Raw genomic sequence first — 25,208 nt, forward strand, 5'->3', positions numbered from 1 at the left:
GAATTTTTGGCCTTTATTATGCCACATACAATGCATAGGTCCCTATACGTGTACCAGTGTTATCACCGAGTAATTGTATTAGATAAAGTAATTCACAAGGTTGTAATCAACGCCAAACTCCGGGCACGACCTAAAATATTATTAGACGCAAACGAAAAAAGATTGGCCCCCTATCCTTATAATGACGCTGGCATCAATGCCAGAGCTCCTCGCAGGTAACCGATAGTGATGCAGAGGGAAATTTTTATGCGGAAAATAAGGTTAAAAATATCCACCTACCTTTTGTATTATGAGAACGGCAGGACTATTGCTCTTGTAAACTTGCTGTTGGGGGCTTTTCTGCTCTCCAGTGCCCTTAGGTGCGCTGTTATGAACCTTTTTGTCTGTTTTTTTCTCCTTGAGATTTTTCTCAGCTATGTGCTTCTGATTTTTGCCCGGTTTGTGTCGTATCCGCTGGCGGGCAACCTGAAAATAAGCCATCCACGATGATATACAATCGATCGTATACCGTTCAGCAGTCCAGCATAAGTTAACCACAAGGAGGCGTCGCATAGATGATCACGCGTGACCAACACGGACCCATAAAAAACAAGTGACATAAAATCAGTAAAAATGTTACCTTGCTACCATATATGCTAGATAGCAAAGCCATGCATTAAACAATTTCATCCAGAATCTATGTGCTCTCGAGCATGCCGTATATATGTCTGCGTACAGGGTAGCGTACAGGGAAACTTGGACACAATTGCTCGGTTGGCATTTGGAAAATATGGCTTCAGCAACATTGACTGTCAGGCTCACTACTATTGATTTCAAATTATGAGAAACATTTTCGGGGGCCAACGGCTTCTTTGCATGAGCTTGACTGCGCGTGGATTTCAGGTACATGACCTGCTAGAGCGATAGAAGTACGCATGAATCTTACCGATCGTTTCCAGCGGCAACGACAGCGTCTATTTCTTGTTTTGTGCAACTTTTAACGCGTGGGACGTGCGTTGTTCTAGTACGTACCTTGAATATTTTCCAGTAGAGCAACAGTATGAGAAAGAGGGGCACATAGAAAGATGATGATGTTGCAAAAATCTGATAGAGCGCATCCTGAGACACCAGACACTTCTTCTCAACCAGGACCCTGCCGGGACAACAGCCACAAACGTCATTGTTGTCATGATAGGAAGCAATTGCAGTGACAGAGTTGAGCGTTCATATTGAGGCAGGTCGTTTTTAAGACGCCATCCACGATGGTCGTGCGGTTGTGGCAAAACATAGTTCGGTAAAACACATTAAACCGATGGCAGCATCGCCGAGAAATACCGAAAAAACATAAAAGAAGATGAGTGTACTAAAAATTACTTAAACTTGTCAGTGAGATAGGAAAAGAGGCACATTCATACGATCGTACACCAACTTATCTATGGAAAATGCCCGATCACAATGTAAATTGTGAGCGCAAACGTCATTGACTTTATTACATAGGCTTTTCGCCTATCGACTACGTTCAGGTGATACAATGATTTATGTGAGATCCATCCAAATAACAATTCGCGGCTTGAAAATCAACTTCACACTATATAGTACAGATATGGCTTATTTCAATGACACAAAATATATAGTAAGTCGTCAATGTACAATTTATTCAGAACAAAAATAACCAGAATCTTCAAACAGTCTCTTCAAATCCCAACTCTATTCAATGCAAGTGGCGCGGCGATCACCTACGTTCATACTTCCGGCTGCCTATTTATTTTTTAAGATGTCTGATCTAGGGAGGAAGGACAGTACCACATTATACATACCACGCCTCCTTGTAGCTCTTACATTAGCCTCGTAATTCTTAAAATTTACGGACACAGTTGGAGGAAAATTAAAATACGTTAATGTTTGGTTATTGTAAACACCAAGATACTAATCACTGATATGTTAAAGGTCTACGAGAATTTCCAATATATTCTGGCTATTACCAGCAACGATGTATGATTCAATTTGGCAGGTGGCCGAAACTGGTTTCATTGCGTAAATAATTTAGCTGCAGGCACGCCCGAATGAATGTATCGTTCGGAACTTTGGATATAGCCATTTTTTGTACTTATTGAGCTCGCACAAGATGACGTACGTGCTCACCTGTCTACTCACTCAATTGCTGCGACAAAAAGCACTGTCATCAGATATATTCGCAAATCCACAAACAAGGCCAGATACTTTGGGCCGAGTAACTATTTAGACGAAAGGCCTTACCCTACGCCGCTTACGTGAAATGTAAGTAACAGCGTAACAGAGTATTATTATGATTGCTCAAGATATTCTAATAAACGAATCATTCATTAAGAATTTCTTTGGACGATTTCTTATGGTAGGTAGTGGAGAAGGTGGCATAGTGGAATTATGAGCTTACTACATGTATGATGGATCGAACCCTGATCGACTTCGAACAATCCTGATGAGCCCGGTAAACAGACAATAAAAAAATTCATTTGGATCACTCTTCATAGATTCCTATCTAGTTTAGTGATTTACTATTAGTTAATTTTACTAGTGTTGCTACATATTGCTATTAATACATAAGACGTCAGTAACTCGTATCGACGGACGTTAGGTCGGAAACTGATGCACATATAAGATGTAAACGAAGAACTTGTTGTCCAGTAACTTTCTTAATATACAATATGATAGGCGTACACTCTAATCGCAATCGTCCGTCTTTCTATTCTTCCTGTCGTCTAATACCTGATATGCGAGTGGTACATCTTAAAGACGGCATCTTGCAAAGCGATTGTCAATCTCCCAAACTACACCCCTTGTTGAAAGCCCCTTAGCAAAACCTTCGGCATTAATAAATGGCTAAACAATAGATTCTTGCCGGTTTCTTTGAGCGTACTCTTTCACTTTCCCCAATGAACGGAAATGAACGAACGAAGAAACCGGAGTTAGCTCGACTCAGCAGGGCACCTAAACATCTGCGGGAAAAGATCTGGGACTATGGACGGAAGAGTTCGCGATGAGCTCCGCTGAAAACTTCCTTGTTCTCGTTCCCTAGCAAAACCACCATACCACGTTGTATACTTAACTCGGTGGGTTTGGCGACCTAATCGGCTGCTTTTCTGACTGCCATCGGAAGGAAAAATTCGAGCGAATGCTACGCTAAACCCGGTTCAGATGACTCTACATTAACATCGACATAAAGGGTTCAGTTCGAAGAGAAGATTAAGGAATAAAAGATCGTCACGGTCTGTTAGCATACCGAAGCACCGAGCTATCAGCGATGGCTGGGCTAACTCAACTGATCTTATCCGAAGACAGCATTTATGGCCGTAAAATTCGGACGGTTTAAAGTCAAATGCTTTTTGCACCAGTCTACTGGGTCGTTAGGGCTTGGTAGACCATGCCAAGTAGACAAAATATTTGCTCCCATTAAAGAGGATGGCGAAAAATGCCTGGTATAACCCAGAAAATCATAGAACGGAAATCCCAGTGTCGACGACCAGTAAAGTAACTATTGGATAAAACATTTCTCAAGTATGACCAGACAACGGTATGTCTGCATATTGCGTAGATCTTATAAGTGTTGTTTTGATGATCTGGCGAAATCTATGTAATTAATATAAGGGTAAATAAATTAGATATGAAGTGATTGTTTAGCGTTTATTACTTACAAACTATTTTATTAATAAAAGTAAGTTGTGCTTCGATGACTTGTGCTGAAATGTAGATTAGACGCTACAAACCAGGCTTCCAACGAATATGACGCATGTTTAGACAGCGGTAAGCTGAACAGCTGTATACTAAACAGAATTTAATAAGAAGAGATGAAGATAGCCAACGATTCGCTGACTGCGTATTAGACTGTCATACGGAACCCAAAGCACCCGTTGTAGTAGAAACCGTAAGACATAAAAAAAACATGCTCCGATAATCTGTAATGTAGCCAGTAAATGCTTGAGAGTTAAACAAAGTCTCCGTAGCCAATTTTGAACTATCATCGCATAAAATTAGAGCGTTAGAAAGCGAGACTCGATAGACACGTTGAGATCGAAAGAAGGGAAGTTAGTTATGTTTTTCAACGTGTGAAGACAGCGAGAGACCCATTTACTATGTACTGACAATGCGTCGGGCGCATTTTGCACATATCGTGAGAAGCTTGTAGAAATGCAATTGATTCATCGTACGACAAGAAGCCTATCTAGACAATGGTAATATTGGACTTCGGTCGATGATAAGATCAAACTGGAGATAAAATTAATTCGTATAAGACATTTGTCCGTATAAACAATGTGAACATCGTAAAAGTTTTATTACTGAACTATGGTAGTCAATGATGAGTTCGAACAGAAAGTCGGCTTTATCCTCATGCGAAGATCAATTAAACACGAATTTTAGTCGCTTTCAAACAGTCGTGTTTATTATTTGGATTAAACAGCAGCTGTCAAAAGTAACTTTCGCGTATACGTATAGGCAGCCTCGCGAGGTATTGTGTCCCACTAGAAAGGTAACACGTTCGAGCTCTCTCTCATAGTCTGATGCTTTCCAGATTTGAGCTAATTCCAGGAGATGCTCAAAGGTAGTTTGACGTCCGCGAGGATGCATGATTGACAAAAGAAGCCGGAGTAGCGGTCCACCTCGACAAAGTATTTATCACCTTTCCCTGCCGATGTTCTGTTATTGTTTGCAGACATGTTTGTACATTACTCTTTGCAGCTTCGACTGCATTAAGCTTGATCGGGCTAGACAATGACAATGCTACCGGATCAAAAAGCGTAGCAACGGTTCCTTTTCAACGGTTGTTGTCGCATCACATACTTGTTCTATTGTAAAATACTCGCCTACAAGGCGATTTGCTCTAAGCTTAGCATAACTTCCTGTAACTAAAAAATGGAAACTCCAAAAAAAAACGTGCCTTTTAGTCTCAACAGTCCAGGCTCGGTTCCAGATTATTATTGTATAATGCGATCCTTTTGTATGCATGGGCAATACGGAAAAATGTTTGTTAGATGATATTCTCTACCGCTGGTCCAAACAAGATATTCGTCGTTAGCTCGTCGTCAAAGATGTCTGCGTTCTTCTTTTGACCTGACCTTAAATCTCATAGGACAAGTATTGATTATCATATTAACATGCACTTTCTGATGACCTTGAGTTTATTTAGTTTGACTCCGAAGCCAGCAGTTTGCACAAATAGCTTGTTGGTGCTATACATTTCAGAGTCGCCGGCGAAGCCAGCCAGCGTGGATGCAATCTAATTTACTACCAATCGACCGTAGGAACTCTGATACCCTCGGGTGGCCTTAATGTTTAAAGCGAGTCAGCAATCCATTAAAGCATGTTTTATAAGCCTGGACGCGCCGTCAACGTGAACGATACCAAAGATATTCTAATCGCGTCGGCGAACCGCCGCCATGCAACGGCTGGAAGAGACTGCAGGGAGCTGTAGCAACTTAGCAGCTGTGCTCTGAATGAAGATACTCATTGATTATAATGGACAGTAGCTAACGAAAAAAAACTGTTTTTTTTCAATACCTCGCACTAAACGTATTAGCTGTCAGCTTTTCCTGACGATAGCGTGTCTGTTTCGACACGCATATATAGGCTGCACTGAGTTTGCTATAAAGTCCTACTTAGGCCAGATCAGGGTAGATGAATTAACAGTCACAGTAATCAAGTTTTAGCTGTGACCAAATGCATCGACACATCCATAGCAGGGAGTTGAAAAATACGTCCATAAACTAAATACCAGTTTATCTTCGTTGTTTTTTTACCCCTGACATCCCTCCACAAACGTTCGTGAATCTCCCATACTGTTTTCCATCTTTGGAACTCTGAAAGCTGAAATATTCTGTAACAAAGCTCCAATTTCGTCAAAGACTCCTCGCATATAATATCTTTGAAAAATAATTGTAACATAGATTTTTTGCAGGGGGCCTATCTATCTTGCGCGTTGCACAGTATTCCGTAAACGCGCAATTATTTAACGAGTTAATGCAATACTGACCTGTTATAGAACCCTGGATCCTTCCATCCAAAGATGGGTGCGATCGAAACGACTAATGAGGCCAGCCACACGACGGCGATCATAATGCCCACCTAGCGTAAGTGCGACAAAGGAGAATAAAGGGATGAGCAAGAACGAGCTATATTCAGAAAACAAAAGCCCAATGGGCCATCGTCCAGGTTACTGGTCATCTAATGGTTATTTAATGTCAATATATCGAACTTTTATCATTTAATTGGCTTTAGTGATATAATAGCGACGATGTTGGTCGCTATAAGGAACCTTACATACGATTACGATATCAACAAAGTTCGCCGTCTATAGCGGCAAAACTACCTACACCGCTATTTCGATCTCAGTTAGAAATTATAACTTCTCAGTGTATTTTCGTACGCTTTCGTGTATATGGTTACCTATTGTGAATAAGCGCAGCACGTTATTGCACGTCACTGTATTAACTGGCAAGTTGAAACCACGATTCATCGTGTCAAAGTTGGTGCCCAGCACTGGATTACACAGAACCGTCTACTAATAAATGTCCGCAAAAAGCTTAACTAGATATGATATCTGTTTGTTTAAGTTTTGAGTGCTGCTCATCCAGGTGACACTGGCCACCAAAGAAAAAAAAAAAACAAAAAAAATGTGCGTGTGAAAAACGATAAGATGAACAAGACGAAAAGTCGACACGTCCGCTACAACGAGTAAAGCCGTGCATGAAAGACATGGCCGAATGAACAGACGGTAGCAACTGTTGCAGCCGTTGAACGCGATAGAGACCTATGATTATAAAGTTGGATGCGATTTTTACCTGTGTTCGGTATGGGGCTTGCTTAGAACAGACCCATATTAGGTGTTAGCGGAAAACTCAAATAGTGGTCACAGGGATCGTCTGGCTGTTGTGCAAATGCCTGGGTAGACAAACGCCGATATCCTACACGAGTTCCATGCACTTCTACGAGCTAACCCTTTTACTAAACACGAATGTCTAACGTTTTTAAAATCCGAACGAGGGCAGGCAAGTTATGTCCCTTCCGGGATTCCGAAAATTCGGGCAAATCCTTACTTCCCACAGTAGAAGTCGGCTGCTCTTGCCCGCTAGCTATCGAGCCAGTAAACTTATCGGAGCAACGTCGACATTAGGATGTGACACGCGCTAGAAAACAAGATGCGAACAAATACGAAGATGGAGCAGAATGGAGGGTAGCGCCGATTAAGAAGGATAAGGAAGGTTAAGCTCTTATTTCGATTTGCCGACCGGACGTAGCCTTCATCGACCTACTAACCGATTTTGGTTTCCGACCGTAGCGAAAGGGACGCAAGGCCATTGGCTCAACAAAGCTGCACGAAACAACTGAACAGAGTAGCACGTACGTAACGAAGTCCAGCAAAAGAACGCTTGGATTCGCGCGCATCGAACAAATGTGCTCTTCTTCTTTTTGCCAGACAGTCAAGACAGATTGGTACGGGGCAGTTGCAAAACAAATTAATGAGGTACGGGCTCCGTGGGCAGCTGTAGAATCAGCGCAAATTTACCAAACCGTCCGTCTGTTGACCTTTCAGCGAGCGGAAGGTCCTCCTTTCCGAACAGATAGAGAAACAGCAAGCTGACAATAGATATTCGGGTAATCGCAGGAAGAAGGCCAGACAGACGAAAAAAGTAGATAGCCTGACACAATTGGATCGTTTAGTCTGTACTAGCTGCGCCCTCCTTGTGGCTATTCCCACAACTGATGCTTCTCATTCGATTCTTATCATTGTGAAATTAAGCAACCAAATAGAATATTTACCTCCTTCGGTAAAAAGGGTTTTTGGCCACCGGGGCGACTTTTGTGAAAAAAATACGAAGCAGTGGTGTGGAAGATGTTTAAGAAGCTATTGCCAATTTCGCTGGCTCTGCCGGTAAAGAAAAAGCAATTGACGTTCATAATATTTACTACAGCTGCGTACATGTGTATGTATGTTTTTGAATTCGATACGCACACCTGTGCTCCAGTCACGATAGGTTTTTTTACATAAGTTTAAGATTTCGAATAAGATATGATCAGTAAAATGACACAATCTCCTATAACTGATAATAGAGACTATATGCAGCGACGGCTACGTGTGGTCCATGTAGACAAAAGCTTCATTATCTTGCCCAATAGATATAGAGACTCGCCTTCGATGCATCTCGCGTCCGCATATAATCGATCGAAGTAACTGCCCAATATCTGTAATTAAATATTGATGTAAACTGTAGTTAGACATAACTTTTTAATGAGATTTTTTTTTGCACAAGTCTGCCGTGTGTCGCTGGCGGGATTCGACATAATTCGACACGGGGTCTCTCTGTCAGGTTGTACAATTAAAATCTTACGGGTTCATAGAGAGAGATCGGACACCTACGGCAGCAAATAGCGGCGAAGCGAAAGGGAAAGCAAACGTAAAAACTGTTTATACTCATATTACATTATTCATAAGTGAGCGCTCGATATTCTTAATGGTCCTGACCTATTTCGGTTGGTTGGACTTTGAGGACGGAAACAACAGCGGTGATAATACCACTCTTCCCGTTAAAAATTCAACAGATTTTTATCATGTTTTAAATGAGTACAATTGGCATAGTGCGAGTGGATACATACTCATATAAACATCATTTTATGGATCGAGCTTAAACCTATACAGTTGAAACACGTTACAACGAATGGGCAAGTATATGTACTTATTCGTTATAATAGATATATGATATGATTATCGTAAATAACCCAAATTTGTACGAGGTGGTGCCTTAGCCAGAGGCAAACCTGTCTACGGCGATGGCGAGAAGATGCAGAATTGAAGCTGTACAGCAAAGGACGTCGATTGAAGTCCACGCATCACACAGAGCAGGCGGAAGTATCCACGCTTGATTCACCTGATTAAATAGACAACGCACACAACAGAAGAAGCGTATCGGCAAGACAGCGCGTCTTTATTGTAATCAGATCAACCGAAAAACCCATGTCCCATATGCGTCCCACTGGTACAACATAAGTTAACGTACGGGCTGAGACGACCTTGCTTACATACACGCAACGGAATAACATCATACAGGCCGATGCCAAATTAAAACAATGCGGGGATCCAGTGGTGACTCTGTACACAGTGCGCGCGGACGAAATAGACGGGGATATATCCCAAATTTAATACAGAGATCGAATAGAGCAGGCACAACAAGAGAGAAACTTATTGACACGTTCAATCACGTTCGATAACGCTAACGGTATTCGTGAATTTTATTCGAAACGTATGCCAGTGTAAAAAACGTACTCTTCCATTTCATATTTGCTCTGTTCAAGTCCTGTCACCGACGTGTATATATATATATATAAATCCCTAAAGTCATCTGTCATACATGGATATCTTCTCTTCAATGAGTACTTACTCACGCACTAAAATATCGCCATTAGCCTTCAGCGTTGAGATAATCAGACGTCTTCGGCGTGATGAAGTAGATGCGTACGCCGTATGTTTACTTGTAGGTTGGAATAAAGTGTATTGAACTGACCACAAAACCGTCGTGCTGCGTTTGTTACCTGCGCTGCACCGGCTAAATCCAAATAGATGCTGTTGCGCTTTTTTGTCGAACGAATTACTGCACTGTAAAAAGTCTACGATGTGTCACTTGAAATAGGCATTGCTATGCATTGGGAAGGAACTGCGGCGACCGCTGTCCTGTTAAGGGCAGTAAGTCTAAGGTGATTTTGTCGCCGTTTACCTCCACGCAATATACATAAAACGTTGTTTACGACTACTATTACTACCAGGATTACTTCTAGCTATTCCTTTACTAGCACCCTGCAGTTCATATAAAGGCACGTTTACTCGTTTCACAGTTGCTATATTATGGAAAGATTTTAGTCTATGTAGTGGGGAACTAGAAGCTATATCTAGAGTCGACCGAACGTTCTAGTCGAGGCATAGGTCAGAGACGTGGCTTGCTTAACCCGCCTCATACTACGTTTAACACACGTTTGCTGGAAGCGACCTTTATTAAGCAATCAGCTACTGATGAGTAATTGATTTGGCTGGATCAGACTGACCGGATCTAATATAATGGGGAAGATCAAGCATCATCGGTCGACCCCCTTAGGTGTGTGTACAGTAGGTAGTAAAGTGCGGCATTCTTCTTACTAATCTGGCTCCTCCGGTAAAAAGAGCTTTCTTAGTTCAGTATTGGGAGACAGGTGGCTAATTTTCAGGTTGATGCATTAAACGTATTCATCCTAATAGAGATAGAGCTTTGTGAAGCTCGGCCCATTCCTCATGTCCCTTGGGATAATGGCCACAAGAGCTGTTGCAAAAGTTAATGTTGACAAAAATGCAGGTAATGATGTCTGCTAGTTAGTGCTCTTATTGCTAGAAGTAAGGCAGCCAATGATTAAGGGAGAGGTTAGACTCAGAATCAAAGAATTACTATAACGCAGGTACGTACGGACTGCAGCGGTTGAGGACGACAACGTCGGCGACGTGATGAAGAATCGGAAATTTAGTTAATCTGCTAACTCACGGGTTTACTCGCGTCGTCGCTATTAGAAAGTTTGCTACTATTACAGAAAATGCGTCCTTGATACGAAGCTGTAAGTAAGTCACCAATTTATACGAGCAGAGTGTGGAATATATTGAGTTCATTTTTGTATGTGAAGTACGTCCCCACCTTTCCAATTTCTGTTACATTGTAAACATTTACGAAGCACCAACGCCGATATACTCCCACTGCGATACGCTTAGTCAAGATACTCTGATAAACAATAAAAAAAACATTTGCAGCCTCCTTACGAATAATCGTCCGCATCATCGACGACTAAGTTCACGAACATTGGCAATTTTTAAGGCCGATAAGCAGGTTAAATTGAGGCGTTCTATAACGGTGTATGTAAAGGTTACGCGGAGCCTTCCCCTGCCTCTCAAACTTTACGTTGCGCATGAGAAAAGTTAATAGGCAGTTTATACAATACTTCGTATTGTGAGAGATTTGGAATGCCCGTAAGATCCACGGGGGTACCACACTTTATATATATATATATATATATATATATATATATATATATATATATAGAGAGAGAGAGAGAGAGAGAGAGAGAGAAAGGACTCTATTTACTATCGAATGATTGCGATTTTATTTCCCACCAGATGGCCATCTATTCTCTAGGTATTAGTGCGACGGATGTTCGAAGAGCGTCAGAAGCTTGTACGTCACTTCAGCGCTGTCAATTGATAGAAACACTTTTCGTTAAATTAGTTGAGCAACAATATCAGTCACTTACCTCGTATACGGCACCGAGTGGCATCACTAGGCAAGCCACCATAAGGTCCGCTACCGCAAGAGATAGTACAAGATAATTGGATACCTGGAAATAAATAATCTCCATTTAATCAGATTCCGATTCCCCAGACGCATTACATGTGGTCTCTAATCCAAAAGCGAAGAAGCAATAATAGTAACAAATAATATCAACAGATACAAGTAAAATGAATCACAATTATTTTTTTGGATATACCTTTTTATCCATTAAGGGTCATGTAGCAACTTTTGATAATGTTTCCTTTGAAAACCTTATAAAAAAAAATGGAATAAAACTTCCTTAGAACTAAACCAGGTAATATTTGCAATAATTCTTTAAGCACATCATAGCCGGCCTAAAGGTATTTGCTAATAAGAGCGGAAGTCTCAAACGGTGTTCCATAAACATAACGTTCTTACACTTTACAATTGATAGAAAAAGACTAAATAAGTTGATCAGAAAGTTAATCGCGATCATCCCTAATGTCACTTCTTGTCTGTATTTGACGCACGTACCAGGCTCGAACATTAAAAGCCATTTGATGGTCGAAAAGATCACGCCGCAAGGGCGTCCTTACTGTAATTCGCTATTTGCTTAGTACATTCTGAACTGGCCTGCGCAGTCCAAGCTAACCTATAGGACGGCAAAAGCGCAAGAATAGGGGAAGTTGAGTCCAAATGCTTGTAACAGGCTTAGAGAGGCAAGGTGAACATTGACGACATAACATAAGGGCCCTTGCTTTTTAGCTACAATCGGCCTGCAAGTGCATCCTTTGTAATGTACATGCAATACTATCCAAATCTGTTCCTTCGATTATCGGCCAATCTAGGCAAACCGATCGAATGACGGACACACAGCAGAAATCAAAGCTGCAGAAGAGCTTCGTGTTGGACGTAAACACGTACATATACATGAACATACAATTAGCTTTTTGGGTACACTCCGTGTAAGTGACTGAAGGAAAAAAATTAAATTCAAAGTTTTCGATAGGTTAATTAACGCTGCGTGACGGACAGAGGGCAGATATAGTAAAGCAAGGAATGTGTTTTCAATGTATATTTGTTACAGGGGAGTTAAGGTCCGGAGAACCGCAATAATAAAGTGGAACCTGTTATTGATTTTCTCGCTGAAAAATCTACTCTATTCAACAATATAAGAACAGTTTTAGCGTGCGGTCGAGTAAATAAAAAACAATGCTATTTGATATTGATTTTTTTTTCTAATTTCTTCCGATTATGCTTTGTTGTTTACAAATGATACGTATCTTATCTTACCACTCGCTAACCTGACATATGTCATTGCAATTATCCGTTTTAAACATACGCGTAAGTTGTTTGAGAATACAGAGGTGCCATGTTTCTTACGTAAGTGCCTTTGTTGCATTGGCTAATATTACAGACTAATTTAGAAACGCTCAATTTTAGCCTTATAGAGCCTTCATGAAATATTGTTCCATTATCAATTAGGAATATCGTTATTTATAGTTATTCATAGGTGTCTTGGGAGCAATAGATTGCAAAATGTCGTCAAGGTATACATACAAATGTTCTCTGATGGTAAGAAAAGACAGTGCCGGCAGACGACAAGCCGCCTGCATTACATATGTCTGAGAACTGCTCCAGTCACTAATAGTAGATGTGGTGTTTTTGATTCTATGTTTTGATCGCCGTTCGCCTGAGCTGCGGCTGAGGCTATGTCAGGCTAGTGAACAGATGCTAAAGCTTATTTTGTCAACGTCAGGACGAAAAGCAATCTATCACACTGGGCGTTCCTGAAATTATATGCGAACACTCCCATACGTCATTTTAAACTTCGAAATAAATCGTTCCATGGAGGTTAGAGGATACCTTTTACTTCCCAATAAAAGTTCGTCCGGAAAATATTCATTATCACAGTAGGTTACTAAGCGCTAATATGCGGGCTGGTATGCGGAGGAAACAGCAGCACGTCTCAAAGCATCTTATGAGAAGTTCAACTGGAAAACCTCGTCTGGCCTTTCATGGCCTATTGCATGTTTCTGAACAAGAAATAAAAAGTAGTCAGGATATTATTCCGCAATATGCGACAGGGAAACGCTACCGTTATCAGCTTGCTTGCCTCAGCCGGCTTGTTCTCCGTCTTACTTAGAAGGAGCGCTGATATAAAGGACGACATAATCTCGAAAGTTCCGTTAATTCACTTCGTCTACTTTATTACATCCAGCTGTGTTACTACAGACTATAGTATGTCACTTCTGATCATACAATTATTTAGTTCTGGTCGAAGAACTGTCTTCTTATTCGACAAAATGGTTCTTATATCGTTACCTTGATAGTGTATCTTGTGTACACTTGAGTTCATTGTTGTAATTATGCCGGCTCAAGCTGGAATAATGTTCCTAACGTCTTCAACCAGGAACAAAACTTGTGCCTAATAAAATTAGCACATCGACCCATTCTCATCAAGGGTAGCATTTTGGCCCTCGTGAGATATGTGTCCAGCCCAACAGTTCTCGGTTGCAAACAAGTCTCTCGTCTGCTCAGCTTATGGGTTTCTGAGACTTTGCAAGCTCGCGCGCCTCGACACACCAGAAATGCATTGCACGTCCTCGTTCAGTCGGAGGTTCGCTCACCTTGGCGTTGTCTGCACAGCCGTCATTCGCTGTCTGTCGTTACTGTCAGAGTTCGTACGACTTTGTTGTTTTCAATGCCATCAATCTACGCGTCCTAGACGCGTACGCCCTTAAAAAGACTTGGCTGATAATGCATTGCTACAGCAAGACGAACATCCTGTAGATCAGTTGTATATCATCAGCTTGAATTTCAGACGGAACAGATAGTCGTCCTAATGGCTAACGAGAGATGAGAAACTTCGGATTTCGACAACAGTTTCACTGTTTGTGCGAGTGCGTATGTGGGGCGTTGTTTACACACATTACGCGTTGTTGTATTCACAACGAGTTTTAGACCTTCGATTTGTAAAAATAGCCGAACTTTACACACAAACAGCCTATAATATGGCGATCGCTCTCGTTTAGATTATTATGCCCAATGGGCCTTCCAACAATATACTGCATAAGAATAAATACATTTATCCAAGGTGTTCACGGTTGACATTTTCTTTACAATTAGTAGAAGACTCCTCAATACCGTTTAAGTATGATTACATAAAAAAAAAAAAAAACACTTGCGCGTTTGTTGTTGAAGGTAAACTAATTTCATTACGTTTGTTTGCTAAATCGTTAAGTGAAAACACGGACAGCATAGCGCCTCTGAAGAAACAGAGGACTGCACAGAATGATGATGTTACACAATAACACTAGACACCATATGGTTTTGATAACCCGAAAAACTTTTACAAGCTTTGAACAAAAATTTATTTGAGTTTGAACCACAGTTGCCCAGGTCATGCAGTACGGCTTCCTTTGTTCACTGTCAAGGACTATAGAAAATCTAGGAACTTATTTGAATGATAAAGGCTGGTTTATTTGAAAAGTTAGCAGCGTTTAGAGAGAGCTAAAAAGAAAAAACCAAATTATATTTCGGCCGACATTATATTATATGTATATATACATAAGCATAATTATCGCTCATATATTCGGCGGCTTTTGCCAAGAAATAACGCTACCTTTTTGTTCCTTTCAATCACTGCCAACTTTGATCTTTGGAACGCCTAACCGTGGCAGTATATTCTCTCGTCAGCCCTTATGGCAGGTTTTATAAATCAACAATTGCTTCTATTAGGACGATTTGGGACGTCTCAGCTTGAAAAAACAGAACAGAACTCCCAATGATCCTTGCTTTTGCAAGAAGCTTTACAAGAGCAGTAGGGACTGTTGTTTGGTTAACCGGAGCAAATCTTTAACTATATGCGGCTTTCATCTACCACAAGTGACCGTCAAAAGCACGCACGCGGTTAAGTCTTTCGCCGTCCCAGCTTCTGACGACTGCAAAAAACAGTGAAACATAAAAGAATAGAAAGCTGATAAATAGACGCCTTTTGTTGCAAGCATGGCCTGTACTTTTACATAGATTTTTTTAAGTAAGATATGCAACAACAGGCAAAAGTACTACAGTACTCGACGGCATTAATCGACTCTCTCTCTCCCCCCCCTCTCTCTCTCTCTCTCTCTCTCTCTCTCTATATATATATATATATATATATATATATATATATATATATATATATATATATATATACTACGAAGGTCCCAAATGTTTTCAAAAACATATTTATATATGAAGAATCCAAATTTCAGAAAGGTTTCATTAGTTATTCATTGATCTGGCTGATTGCTTTTCAGGTACACATAATTAAGCCTTAAAAGCAGTTCGAGTTGCAAGAAAATCTGTTATTAAAGCTTTGTTCCGCGCGGGTTAATGTATTCCCTTAATAAATTTCAAACATTTATCATTCATATATTCCATGCCGCTTCGAACAAAAATGGTCACGGACTACCGCATCGCTTTTGTAGCATTGTAGAGTACATATAGACAGTTGTGATATATATATATATATATATAATGTTCGATCGTTATTGGTTCTGCGAAACACAACGCTAAGCGACGGGTAGTTTGTAGAGTGTGAGCGTTCATATATTTCTTCGTTCGTTTCTCGTTTTGACAAAACGAGTATACGGTCTATGTAGAAGCCGTCTCTGCGCAATAATTTCTATCTGTAGCTAAAATATGTTATCCCGTGTACTTTTTATTTATGTATATGTGTGTGTACGGATAATTTCTACGATTCCATAGCCTTAGCCACCTCACGGGCGAACGGGCGTACAATTATTTTCCTTCATCACATTTGTACAATACTAATCAACTATCGCTATCTGTTTCTGTTTTTCTGTTATCACATTTTATGTTACATTACTGCCGGCCTGGCCTATTTCTTCCGCTATGCAATTATTCAACCTTCGTGGGACCGCGGTAACAAGCGCTATGTTACCCTACTCGCTCTACAGACCGACGAGCGATGCAGAAGCTAAAGAGTCCTTGGGGAGGAAACGGTTTCTGAGGTGACAAATGGTGTCATAGGCGTGCTGTCTGTATTCCCACCCTTTGCTCTTACCCTTCATAGGTTCTGGATCTAGCAGATAACCGAATATTCTCAGATGAATTCACTGCTGTGCGTCTATCTACCATACAAGCAATTATTGGAAACGAAAATAAGGGTGCCAAGACCAGCAACCAGGACGGCCCAAACGGTTTCGATCGCGGAGGAAGTTCTCTTCTATTTTGTTTCTAACAGAAATGATCGGTTCTTGTAGTTGCCTGATTATCAAAGAGACGGACCATATGCTCTTTGTCTTTTCCGAGTAATCTTTTAGTTTAGACTAGGTCAACACGTTCAACTCCTCACAAAATTTTAATATGAAAAAGGTAACGAGTATTTCGTTGTTGGCTAACATTCTAGTGATAGAGCTGTAGAAACATCTCACCAAAGGAGACTCGCTCGTAAAGAAAAGTACATATGTAGATATACTATTTCACTCACGGCTCCTACAGGAACCTGTAAACAACCCGTAAAGGGTGCGTGAATGTACATATTCAGTTGAAAAGACTTCAGTTATTCTTCCCTCCCTTTCAAGCTTCGTGGAGATAAATAGCACGATTTTCTATTGGGTCCAATGCTCATAACCAACAATAAAGTACTTTTCCAAAGACCTTCGCCTTTATCGATCGCAGCATCTGCTCTGCCAGGCGTCATCTCACTTCAATAGTTGTAATTCTAAACAAGTGTCACGCAGACGCACTCATGAGCATCATAAACAATTCCAAGCGTGAATTGAACGAAGTGAGCATACTTCGTACCAAGAGGACGTTGTTCCGTTAGCAGTGAACGGAATGTTGTACCGTTCATGTAGGAATCCTCAGAAGAATGCCCCATTGAACGATTTGTCGTTAGAATAATTCAACCATTTTGTAGCATAGAGAATAAATTCGCATGTGGAATGCAATAGGATTTCAACTTAGCCACGCGCCAGAAACAAAATCAATCAAGCGCACAACCCCAGAGTCATAACAGGTTTAAGTTATCGCAGGCACTTTGGCACGAAACATATATATATATATAAAGATACATATATATATATATATATATATATATATATATATATATATATATATATGAGCCATTACAAGCGAATCGGCGAACCTTGAAATTGAATCATTTTTGAACTACGAAACTTGGTAGCTTAATGCCTCGGTCTTCGAGAAACTTGTCAAAAAAACCCGCTGAGCTTACTCCAGCAAAATTGGGCTCCTGGAATTGGGGAAAAATATCTTCTAGTCTGGAAAATCAACGCTCAAAAATCACGCTTTTGTCCCCGAAAGCTACAACAGTGCGAAGATTCATCGGAACCTAATTAGGACATTAGATAAAAAAAACTTAAACAAACGTTTATTATTTTAATGGTGCAATAATTCCAAGAACGGAGATTGCAGTGTTGAAAACCTGCAATGAGCACGTATTAAAATCAAGGGGCTTCACGAATGCATAGTTTCGTGCCAAAAGCCAAAAAAGCATTGGCAAAGTATAACCCACATACTGTAAATGCGGAGACTCAGTTAAAAAAAAAATAGGTCTCCTGTGAGTTGACTGCAAACAAGTAGGAAATGCGTATGGAAAAAATCTAGGATAACAGCATCGAGTAGGTTCGGGCATGAGACGATCGTAGTACCTGCTGCAAACAGGATATATAGTATACCGAAAGATCGCCCAAAATGAGACCATAAATGCAGCTCGCTCTCTCAAGTTTCTCAAGAAACACATAGATCGTACGCACGGCAATGGAAAGCACGTAGTTTGGTCACTTGACGACAACCATCTCTATCCGCCAACAGACGCCCTCGCCGTGCCTCAGTTACTTTTCAGGTTGAGCAAAGGAGTATGTAACGTTGGTTTCAATTCGATCGAAATCCATGGGACTACCATATTCGTATCGTACCCATTCCTTAAGAAGAGCAGCATATCTTACTATTTATTTGCTTTGAGAAACTACAGATAGAAGTATTACGTACGGGAACGTGAATAGCAAGTATATGGCTGTCCAGAAGCTGCCAGAGCGCTGGAACAAGTATTTAAAAAATAAAGGAGAGTGTTTCTAATACTTATCAAATCATTATTCTAACCCACTTAATTCAAAACGTATCCAACTTCAAAGTTTGCCAGATATGCTCGCTGATAATTGCAGGAAAGGGGGAGTACTTACTTAACTCAATTTGAAAATAGTAAACAATGCTAAAACAAACTTACCGTCCGCAGATTTCGGTCTATTATGATAGCCGCAATAACGAAGATGTTTCCTATCACTGTGGCCACGATAATCAGGCCAAGCACAATTGCAAGACCCAACAACAGCGCCGTATTCCCTGGGAGTGGATCCCCAAACAACTCCATTACCTGCGCCAGAATCGTTCAGCATTTAGATTCTATAGTTAATGCTTCACTTGGATTGTATTCTAGCTAGTATAGGTATAATACTAATGAAAAAGAAACTACTTAGACGTTGAAGTATTACGGCTCTTTTCAATAGAGAGAATGGATTGTTTTTCGCGGTTACAAGTCTCTTCTGCATACGTAATTATAGTAACAAAACATCAACCGAAAATTGAGTAAGAAAAATTACTAATCGGCCATATTTAGTTGCTTGGAATGTGCTGGTCATATAACAGTGGGCTCGGGTGGCGCTATAGTTAAATAAAACCTTGTTCGTACACGTCATATATATATATATATATATATATATATATATATATATATATATATATATATATATATAGACATGAAGTACCTAAAACGAACAGAATCTCGCATACGAACCTCGTAATCGTCGGGGGATCTCGGACCGACTCTCTGATAGCCGGGGTATGGTTCGTTTTGAGAGCTTTGTCTTCCGGGGGAAAGCGTTTCGCCAACTGCTAGCGATTCGCCCACGGCACGATTTTTGCTCCAGTTGGTCAATAGCGTCTCTGTCAGCCATGACATGACGCTTAACGCCAAACAGAACCAAACGAAGCAGAGTCCAAAACAAACACGCACGGAACGACAACAGCAGCAAACGTCAGGATTACGATATGAGAGGAAGTACGGTAACATTCAACTAGCTGTCGTATCTACATATGGTCCCTCCAACAACGGTCCAATTATACGTGTTAAGATGTGTCAAGCGGGAATGCCTTTATCTTCTTCATTGTTTAACAGGCATATCCTATGTCTAATTGAATCATAAAAGCGATATATTTTACGACGTGTACGGTCAGAAAAATGGCGCATACCCAAACACTCCATCCCAAATATACTAGCTGACAAATTTTCCCCACCTAATTGAGCTATCCAGACGGACAAAAGAACTAGGGTGACGTGAAAGATAGAATGAAGCTAGAGAGAGAATGAAAAGAGTGTTCGAGGTGATAGGAACTAAAACATTCATATTAACGTGATTCCATGGGGGGGGTTGGCCGTAAACGTAGCTACCTCGTCGGAGGTAGATATTGTTGTTTGTACAACAATAGTACTGTCGATATCCGCAGTTGTTTACGCTACCGAAATACCGTATATGTGCGAATAATCTGCCTCTGTTAGCAGCGAATTTGATGTGACATAAAAGAGAAAACAATTCTTAGGTTATCACAACAGCGTAAAGCCCATTAATAGACTATCGCCGAAGGGGACTCAGTTGGAAAGACACTTACACAGGTCTTCGCAAACTGCTATTAAGCTACATAGTAAAATTGTAGTACTATATTATCTGGTATCATCCATATATCTGTATTCGTGCGAAGATTCTCGCGATAAGCAAATACTACAGTCGGGATACGTTCGGTCTAGCAAATGTGTTAAATCGCTAAATTCTTCATAATACCTATAAATACGTGTTGTTTATTCACTTGAATTGCCGCATAAACGGCTAAACGAGGCACTTCCGATCTGGACAAAGATCAGTGCAACTTCAGTTAGAAAGGTCTGTTATTGTGTTTTTTTTTTCAAATATACCAAGAACGCCTACTGAATCCAACAGAATCAACATCGCTCCGTTGCTACGCAGCTGAATCATAAAAGGAAATCGGATGCTGGAGAAGAGCATCATTTCCGCTTTACGATATACAGACGTTTATGTGTATAACCATCTGTTCTAGTAAAGTTATCAAGCCTAGCTTCATTAGCAAGATGCTTGTTTCATATTGCCGACAAAGCTTACAACAAGGATAGCAGTAACTCAGTTGTTTTCAGAGTAAGGGTGTTTTCACGAACGTACTTTCTTTATTTTTATTTGGCACACTTATTGACGCCCATTATGTACGGGTTAGAATCTCGGATTAAATGGGTAAGATAACATATGCAAGTAACGACTCGGTGGTCCAGGGTCCCTAAAGGCTTGCACAAAGTATACAGCACAAGAATCTTGCTACCAGTCAAAGTTAATGCTGGTGTTCACGTTGCAGAGTACTATTCACTCTATTTTAGATACAGACGTAATCTCATTTACGCACCATTATACCAGTTGATGCATGGATATAACCATAACGCTCACATCTAACGTTTATGTTGAAAAATCATACTTTCTATCTTCCACTTCAGCGCACACTCGGTCTACGAGCTACTCGATGTATATATATTATCGTCTGATCGCATATCATGCCCATCAGATGTTCTGTCACCTTTACCGATAATAGCAACAACATAATTAATTCTAAGGTGCGTCCAAGCTCGAGATTCGGTGGAGTCCTGTTTGCTCGCCGTTGATCCTTCTGCCGCTGCGTAACTTTTCGCTTCCAATAATACAATCACAGAAATAATAAAGTAACTTCTGTTTGCCTGTGCGATAAGTACAGAGTTGAAGGAAAGCACATGCAGTGTACATTCAGTGGGTCTGACGTTAGCGAGGACGTCTACCTCCCCAAAACTAGCCACTCGACTGACTCTAACGATCGCTGACAGACTAGCCCCGTTTTTCCTCTCGTAACTCTATTCTCACAGCAAGTCAGAGGATCAGACAAGACGACCGACAACCAACGATGGCAGTATTAATGACAGCTGCAATTGTGGTAGTTAACAGTAGTTGCTTTGTTACCTGCCAAAGCTACAACAATCTCAAGGAACTCTGACAGCTGCTCCAGGTCTGGAGGGTGATGATTATTAGCGAGCTACGACATGGGCAGGTACGGTTTCGCATACATAAGAATAATTCTCGTACAGAAATCTTCTATCTGGGAACAGCCTATAACACCCTGCAAATGCAACAGGCAAACAACTGCGGCATCTTCATATCAGAGAAGCATGCTATCCCTCTGCTACTGGACGGTTGCTGGCAACATATTTTCGACCAACGCGAATTGTCTATGAGCAGCCTCTAGACTTCATCTGTTTGGAAGGCTTTACATGCATCTGCTTTTGGAGCCCTTTTCAATGCATCGCCGATACACAGGTTGAGTTAATTCCTACGTATATATCCCCATTTTCTCTAGCTTTACTACATTCTCGAGCCTCGAAACCCAGCTGGCCTAGCGGCGCGTCGATGCTACTGGTTTTCGCGGCGCCAGCTTTGTTCGGTCAGGAAAGCTTGAGTAGAGAAATTAGAGGAATTAAGAAGACGTTCACGAATGCCAACTTCCTCATCCACCAAAACTAAACTAGCAAGCTCTTTGCGTTCAGCGTTCCTATGGGCAGAGCTACAGAACAAGGATAATTAGTCTGGGCTTTAGCTTCTATCGGTGACACCTGCTGCCACCTTGATATTGCTGTGGTACTTTCTCGCCATTTAATGTTGCAGGTAACCTGCAACTTTGCTAAATACCGTCCAGTCTTCACTCTTTCCCTTTTTATTCCTCGGCCTCATATCCGCTTTCAATAACGTACCGCCCCGTTTTTATTGCTACGGTGCTTCAGAGAACTGTTGCCTGCAAGGCTGCAACGCACAATGATTACGCAGTTGCAGTAAACGTGTATCAATACGTACTAACGATATCGATCAGAATTTGTGGTCCGTAATGTCTGGCACCGGAAACTGCTGCACAGAGCTTACGAGATTTAGCTAGCAATTTTAGAATAAAAAGAAGAAAATGATCGTGGTTCCTAGTGGCTTTCTGACGGGCAAGCGTTCGAGATTGATATCTACCCGGCCGAGAACAATTGTAGAGTAATTGTAACAGGGGTTGGGGAGGGGAAACCAAGCGGCGGGACGACGCCTTAAATGGGGCTGCAAAAATATCAGTGGACGAAGCAAGAACCAAACGAACTCGAGGAAAAGGGCGAAACAAAAAAGTCATGGGTATGTGCTATATTAGTACCCGCCCCAGTGTGATGATGCACTGATAGCGACAATGCTTACTAAATTTAGAAACACGTGAGGTAGTCTAGGCTCGAAATTAGGCGAGTGCCCACATACCCGCAAGCAGACCCAGTTGGTTCCGTGCTGGGAGCCAGTCACCCGAAGCAGTGCTCAACGCTAGTAGAATTGTTTGAAGAATTTGAAATAATATAGGTATTGTATCTACAGAAATATTACCTATATGTTCTAGCATTTGTGAAATAAATGTTTCAAGTTTTGCGCCCAGTTTCACTGCTGTCGCGCACTACATCAGATGGCTTCTGCAGCTACTGCTGTTATTGATGGTTTGTAGTGTCGTCATAGGCGAACGTATCCCAGCTCATAGTCATGAACAGACCACATCTCCATTCTTCTCTCAAGTGCCCCTTCTTCTTAAATATAGTCTTTGCCCCGGCTGCCCCTTCTCTGTGTGGTATAATCCAATTTGCTGTGACCAGTGAGGAGCAGACCTTAAAGGAAACGCCGGAGAACAAGTCCTATAGAGTCCTATATTCTCTATATACAAAAGCGAAAAGAACACGGCTTCCCTCTTACTGCTCGTTTTGTTCCAACGGCCGATGATCGTTTCCTCTACTGATGGGGTTGGAATCCCCACAACCGACAGGAAATAGATACATGGAGGGGAGAGCATAAGATGAAAAATTCGATCAGATACTACCTACACGCATGGTGTCTCATTATACCAGATTGAAAACGCTACGTTATGTAAGTCTAAAGGAACGAAAAAACATTAATCTTTATTAGGTACAACCGAATCGATTCATTCGTCATTTACAACGTCTGCTGTTCTCGGCAGTTGGGAAGGAGCTCTTTGCAAGAAAGCAATGAGGTACGAAAGAGCGTTCTTCTCGAATCACCTTGATTATAAAGGTATTTCTCTGCGCTATTACGTAACTTCGGCTGTAGAAACATGAGAGAATTATATTTGATTACTTTTCTATACATTCATATTAAATTTTTTTAATCTCACTGTATTGTTGTTGAAAAGTATATTTTTCCTTTAAAATTAATTTAGGCTACTTGTGTACTACTAGATCTTTTTTTCAGTTTTTCAGAAACGGCTTTTAATAAAATATAACCTGTTCAGTCGACTCACGTAAGAAATGGAAGTAACGGAAGACCCATAAATAGATTTAGTTTTTGTTAAAAGTCTTTTTAAATGTTTTTTTTTTGTTTAGAGGTTGTCTGTCATCGTTCCACAATGACAAGGGCCGTCTGCAATAGTTCTGCTCTAACAGCACACATCAACTGTCAATTCTATCGTGAGCTGTGGCCCTTTCAATCACTTCGCCCTATGGCCTATGAAAAAACTTACACAGTCCTGGTCGGTCCGATCCGCTGGTATCCACTGGCTGAACCCAACAAGCCAAGCAGCTCTAGTGCGATGCGCAGCCAATGTGTCCAGTGTTCTTGCTCGAGCAGTAACTTTGACCAACGTCCGCTCTTCTACCACCTAACCAGTAAGCACCTGAGCTGCGGTGTTGTTTCACCTTCTAGCCGTCCTAGGCACCGTCTCATTTAGCATTGCAACTGCTGCTTCTATAGTTGCCGTTTGAATACTACAGCTTAAGGAACGCCAGATCTATCCTTCCAAATCTTTCCTGTTGCCAGGGCCACCACCAGTCAGAACACGTGGTCCACTCTCTACAAGGCCCTGTTCTCTGTTGCCCACTTTAGGCCCGTGGTGCTCGAGGCGAACAACGTATTCCGCCATTGCTGCGCTACATCAAGTAGCACTATCCCGTCATATACACAGTAGAGGAAGCACAGGAAACACGTTGTGAAGATGCCATTAGACGCGCCACTAAAATTGAAGTGTACATTACCCAGAGTCTTTTATACCATAGTCAGAACTTGCTTATGCTCAAACACCACTGCGCTTACCTTGCAACACTAGCGAATGAGACAGGAGCTACTGCGTAGCTGACATTTCCCAAGGTAGAACGCAGATCCAGCGGCTAATAAAAAAGCAGGATGTCAAATGAATATGTAGAAGCTATTTTTGACTAACTTAGAAGGAAAGCCTGATACATACAAGCGTTTAAAGGAGAACTGTTTCTGTTCAATCTTGATATAGGAGAGGCTGGGACATCGTAAATCAACGAGGAAAGGGGATAACAAATTGGTCTAGCTGCAGGTACATCTAAATAACTGTGGCATTAGTAGTTGTAGTAATAAATAGTCGTAGCAACCGTAGGAACAGGAAATGACTGTGGCAGGAAAAAGGAGATTGGCGTGCTTATACACTACCGCTACTCAAAGATCTGGAGATCAGGGGAAAGGTTCTCTCCATAGCGGGCAAAAAAGCGGGTCAGACATGGCATTTAAGCCCAAGCGTTTCTTCGCCGACTAGCAAATGTCCAAAGAAATGATGGCTTTCAAAGTAAAAAAAAAACTCACTTGCATTGCAAGAATATCTTCCAGATTGCATGCAAAAATTGTGTCGACTTACATACACGACGTACCTTTTCGCATGTGTAGACCAGATTTAACCAATTATTTTACATGATAGAATATTTGGCTTGCTACGATAAAGGAACGCCGAAAGCTTTAAGCTTCGCACAGATCACAGATTTATTATAGTATTTAGTATTTATCCCGTGATTCT

General features: G+C 41.1%; 1 protein-coding gene across 6 annotated transcripts in view; it reads right to left on the reverse strand.

Moving 5' to 3' along the window:
• Positions 1-25,208, reverse strand: part of LOC111245772 (5-hydroxytryptamine receptor-like) — a 55,412-nt gene that overhangs the window by 13,970 nt on the left and 16,234 nt on the right. The window contains exons 2-11 of one of the 6 annotated variants that reach the window (XM_086987515.1): positions 24,485-24,558; positions 23,916-24,336; positions 19,093-19,261; positions 18,526-18,672; positions 11,269-11,352; positions 8,767-8,876; positions 8,142-8,193; positions 5,984-6,075; positions 1,012-1,132; positions 280-465 (exon numbers count right to left, since the gene is read on the reverse strand). In XM_086987515.1, the coding sequence (XP_086843641.1) occupies positions 280-465; positions 1,012-1,132; positions 5,984-6,075; positions 8,142-8,193; positions 8,767-8,876; positions 11,269-11,352; positions 18,526-18,672; positions 19,093-19,257 (957 nt within the window). In that variant the 5' untranslated portion in view covers positions 19,258-19,261; positions 23,916-24,336; positions 24,485-24,558. The remainder of the gene's footprint in view (positions 1-279; positions 466-1,011; positions 1,133-5,983; positions 6,076-8,141; positions 8,194-8,766; positions 8,877-11,268; positions 11,353-18,525; positions 18,673-19,092; positions 19,262-23,915; positions 24,337-24,484; positions 24,559-25,208) is intronic. The other 5 variants (XM_086987521.1, XM_022794521.2, XM_086987526.1 and 2 more) reach the window with 5 other exon arrangements.

The sequence above is a fragment of the Varroa destructor genome, unplaced genomic scaffold (genome assembly GCF_002443255.2).
Source record: "Varroa destructor unplaced genomic scaffold, Vdes_3.0 BEIS01000001.1, whole genome shotgun sequence".
NCBI classification, from domain to species: Eukaryota; Metazoa; Arthropoda; class Arachnida; order Mesostigmata; family Varroidae; genus Varroa; species Varroa destructor.